The 4,576-nt window shown below is 41.6% G+C and overlaps 1 protein-coding gene across 1 annotated transcript in view; it reads right to left on the bottom strand.

Annotated features, from left to right (window-relative positions):
• The window catches only part of RPP30 (ribonuclease P/MRP 30kDa subunit), a 24,202-nt gene that overhangs the window by 18,924 nt on the left and 702 nt on the right, over positions 1-4,576 (bottom strand). The window contains exon 2 of the mRNA XM_009888803.1: positions 3,103-3,130. Within this exon, the coding sequence (XP_009887105.1) occupies positions 3,103-3,130 (28 nt within the window). The remainder of the gene's footprint in view (positions 1-3,102; positions 3,131-4,576) is intronic.

A 4,576-nucleotide genomic window follows, 5' to 3' on the forward strand; every position in this document is an offset into this window, starting at 1 on the left:
GCACAGGCCCCCGCCGAGCTCTGCCTCCTGCCCAGCAGGTGGAGCAGTAACCTTGCTCGGCTCAGGTGTTGCCAGCTGAACCTGCCAATAAATAAATAAATAAATAAATCCTTTCTAGTTATTGGAAGGTCTTATCTTTCCTATGTTAGCTTAAAAAAAAAAAAGTGAAATAAAGCCCCAAGCTGCCATGTCAAGAGATAGCCCCTAACACACAGGAGGACTGAGGAATTGTGATAGACCGGTAATCAAATCATAGAACGGTTTAGGTTGGAAGGGACCTTGAAGATCATCTAGTTCCAACCCCCCTGCCATGGACAGGGACACCTCCCACCAGACCAGGTTGCTCAAAGCCCCATCCAGCCTGGCCTTGAACACCTCCAGGGATGGGGCAGCCACAGCTTCTCTGGGCATTCACTGTGTAGCACAGTTACAAAAAGCACAAATATCATTCTACCATTGATAAATAACACAGGATATGCAAAATACAGGTGGTAATTACCACTAGTTGTTTTTATTTTGGGGATGTACAGCAGCTGCTGAAGACAGCAGGTCTGCAATTCCCGTCCAACCTCAGGAGGCAACGCCAGGGCCTGGGCCAGGCCGGGAGCCCTTGGCTTTCTCCTTCACACCGGGCTAAAGGTTCACGAAAGGAAGTCTGTGGGGTATCCAGGGCTCTGAATTCTTAACGAGGTATAAATGCTTCTAAGCATTCTAAGCAAAGCCAAGGCGTCGATGCTGCCAGCTCCCGGTACGTTCCTGCCTACGGGGGTCTGTCCTTGGTGCAGCTTGTGCCAGCCGTGCCTGGGGACTTGTGGCTCATTTCTGCCAAAGAGAGAACACATGCTTTGCAACGGATGACGGAGAAACAGCAGTGCCTGCTTGGCACGTTTCTGGCCTTGCTGTCTGACAAGTTACAAAAACCTGGAATGGTGGTAGCGGAGAAGCTACTGGTGGGCTGCAGATACTGGACCAGAAGCTCAGGGCAGCTTTGACAGTCGGTAGACAACAGCCTGCCACATCTCTGTGACATGGAAAAGACACAGTTCTCCGAAACGGAAGAAAACAGCTGGTAAACCATCTTTGTTATTGCCACATCTATGGGAGTATTTTGTTCTTGACAATACTGGGTCAAGATATTTCAGTAAAAGGAGTTGTGTTTTGGCCTATCTGCATCCATAAGGTGTTTACCTATTAGATCAGCTGGTCCTGCTTCTCTGTCAGTTGTTCAAACAGGCAGCATAGCCTGGATGGTGTTCTCAGGCTTTCCTTTGATGTGTGTGAAGATGGAAGAGCTCGAGGTATTATTTCAGGTTTTCTTTCACTGAGTGTATGATGGAACTTGATTTAATTTGTCTTAATGAATGTAAGAAGCAATCCATAAACGTGTATCAATTATTTTTGAATGGCCCTACTGCAGCAGTGTTCAGAGACATCAAACAGGATTAAGCAGCTTTTGTGTCTGGCAATATACAAGCAAAACAAACCTTTCCTCCAGGCATTTACAATGGAGAACATGTAAACAGATCTTTGTGCAGAAGATCTACTGTTTGCTGTGATGCCGTAAGAATCTGAGTATGAAGCACTTTCAGCATCAGGTATCATGAATCATGTACTCAGACCAGTGTGCAATCTTATTTCCTGCATTAATGACTCAGATCTTACTTTTTTTATTCCAGCCCCAGTGATGTACTTAAAATATCTTTGTGGCCCTCACTGCTAAGCCACAAGCTTCTAACGGGCTTTGTTTCATCAGTGTCCTGAAGTCCTCCTAGCAGAGCCAGATCTCCTCCCGCCAGGTGTTTTCTTTCTCAATACACTTAGACCTTAGAGCAGTCCTTTCAGTGAATTTTTATGCAGAAACCCTAACAAGTCTTCTAATATGTTTTCAATGTGCAGCCCATGGCAGCAACCATTAGATTTTTTTGCTTTAGTTCCGCATTCAGCACCTTTAGGGAGCTAAGATGATATTTAGTACTATCTATCTCAGCAAATCAGTAACATGAATATCACTGTCACTTTTATCATAACCTCAATAACCTCCTTTGTAAAGGTGCAGAATGAATTTTCGGGGATGGAAGCTCTGTTCTTCCAAATGGTACAGAATTTGTAGCATAAATTTCACTTTGTTTGTTTGTTTTCTTTTCAGGTGACAGCTTGCTGTTGTTATTATTTGCTGGTTCCAAAAAGGGAAGACATCATTTCACATTAAAGTTGCACAGATGCAAGTATTTATTTTGACAATGATAAGAAATGCCAAAGAAGAGAACGGTTACCTCTCTGTTTCACTGCCACAGAGTGGTGATGATTTATTTTCAAAAAGACAAGAAAAGGCAGAAAAGAAAAACGCAGCTGCAACATCTTTGCTAGGAGTTGGACAAAAGTGTTATTTGCTAAACAGTACATGCTGGGAATAAAAATCAAGGTTTCAGTAGAATTTGTCCATGGAATTCTAACCAGTCTCTGATAAAATATTCTAAATGTTTCGACAACATATTTCCCCAAGACAGAAGAAACATACACCTATACTTTATTTATTGTTCCCAACAGCAGGTCCTCACCAGACTTATATTGGATTCCAAGAAAAGAAGATGAAAACAAAAGGAAAGACATAAAAATTGTAACAGAAAAATGAAAACAACAGTTTACGAAGACAGACTGGCTCAGGCACAGAAGGACAAAAAAGGGGATGATAAGAAAGGAAATAAGGAAATTTTCTTCTCAGTTTATTTAGTGCATTGCTTACTCATGTTGCGTTACCCTCCTGCCATGCATCCAAAATTGAATTGTTTAAGAAGGGGAACGTAGCAGCACCTTTAAGCTTTTGTGCTAAGATGAGCATGGCTGTTGTTTTCTAGAGGTGGCCGTGTGGGGGAAGGAGTTACCATGCCGGGCTGTCAATGCTTTCTCCTCCACTGGTGAAGTTCTTGTGCTGCACTCCTTCACCTGTTTCAGTCAGAGTGCTCCGAGTTAGCAAAGCCCTGCTCTGTCAACAGACCCAGCAAGCATTACGTCCTCCAGAGAGGGATGATGGATCCAGGATTTAGTGCAAGTTCATTCAACACAAACACTTTGATAGATACAGTCTGGCCTCACTAAATCAACGTGTGCCGTGGAAATTGTATTTCCTTAGCTAGCTCCGGTGATGCCTGTCTTACCTTACCTCACTAACACAGGGTCAAAGAACTGATACCAATACCCACTGTTATATATACACTTAATATGAATCACAAATGCAGAAGATGTTATGTGATTAACACTGTTTCTGGAGAAGGAGGAAAAAATCGAATAAAGAAGTTAATTATCTTTGGAGAGGAAAAAAAAAATCAAGGAAAAAGGTTCCCTTGGGTTTTGGTTGGTTTTTTTTTTTCATCTGGAACATTGCTATATAAGAAAAATGAAATGGGGGGGGCAGGAGGAGAACAAGTGTCAACTTGTTATTCTTGACACTCAATCAGCCATTTGTTTAATTTCTGTATGCTGTGTACAACAGCCATTAGAATTTGTAAATAGGGTCAGTCAAGACAAAAGTGGGATGTACACATGGAAGGATCAACTCTGACCTTCATATATCATTATTTTAAACACACAGAATAGATGTAGTCCCATGGAGTGATGGATACTCTGCTTTCCCAGGTGCTGTGGATGTGAAAGCCTCTAAAGCCCTCAAGGAACGCACCTAACCAGATTCAGGCCAGCCCTGGAAACTGGAATGTTATTCTAGGTGTGTCCCAGTGAAAAGCTTTAAAGGAAAAGATTTTAGAGAGGTATCAGCTGCTTCATCTTGCCAAGGTTTCATGTTTTGTCTGCAATAGTATGTAAACCCCTTTCTATAATGGTATGTAAACTGACTTAAATTGGTTTGTCTCTTCAAATATAAGATTATGAGGGTAAATACAAGGAGTGATAACATATGACCTTTGAGAAGAAAAGAAATCAGGTGATTAACTTCTAATGAACCGTATGGGAATTTAAGGTATAGAACAAAAGATGAGGCTAAAATCCTCCTTTCAGCTTGGAATGGGTAAGAGTAAGACGCAAATGATTCTGCATATAATCCACTGAGTACACTTAGAGAGTCACGTTCCAGAAATGTATTGAAAAGCTGTCAAAAAGAATGACTGATTTAATGAACTGTGTCAACACATTTGCAGGAAGCACCAGATTATAATTTGCTCTGCCTTAGCGACATTTTAAGCAGCTGAAAAATTGCTTTTACAGTGAGTATTAAACTGTACAATGTTATCAGCTTTTATGATACGAATCTATTTTGAACAAAATTTACCCAGTTCCTATCTGCTTAGCTGCACTTCAGACACTATTTTTAAAAAATGCGTTCACACAGGGAAATATTCTCCTTTCTCCATGTTTTGCCTTAACACTCAAATTTATTTTGATGTACCCTTGCCATTTCTGAAGAGCTTTTTCAGCCTAATATTTGCTTAGCTAGGGAGGAGGGACAAAGGACTGGTTTTATCACCCTGGAGGGGTCAGTCACCTCAAGCTCAAGGCTCATGAACATGTCCTGGGTGGTTAAACAGGGAAAGGTTTTACTGTGAGTGGATGCAGTGAGGCAACT

Source organism: Charadrius vociferus, unplaced genomic scaffold (assembly GCF_000708025.1).
Source record: "Charadrius vociferus isolate BGI_N301 unplaced genomic scaffold, ASM70802v2 scaffold436, whole genome shotgun sequence".
Lineage (NCBI taxonomy): Eukaryota > Metazoa > Chordata > Aves > Charadriiformes > Charadriidae > Charadrius > Charadrius vociferus.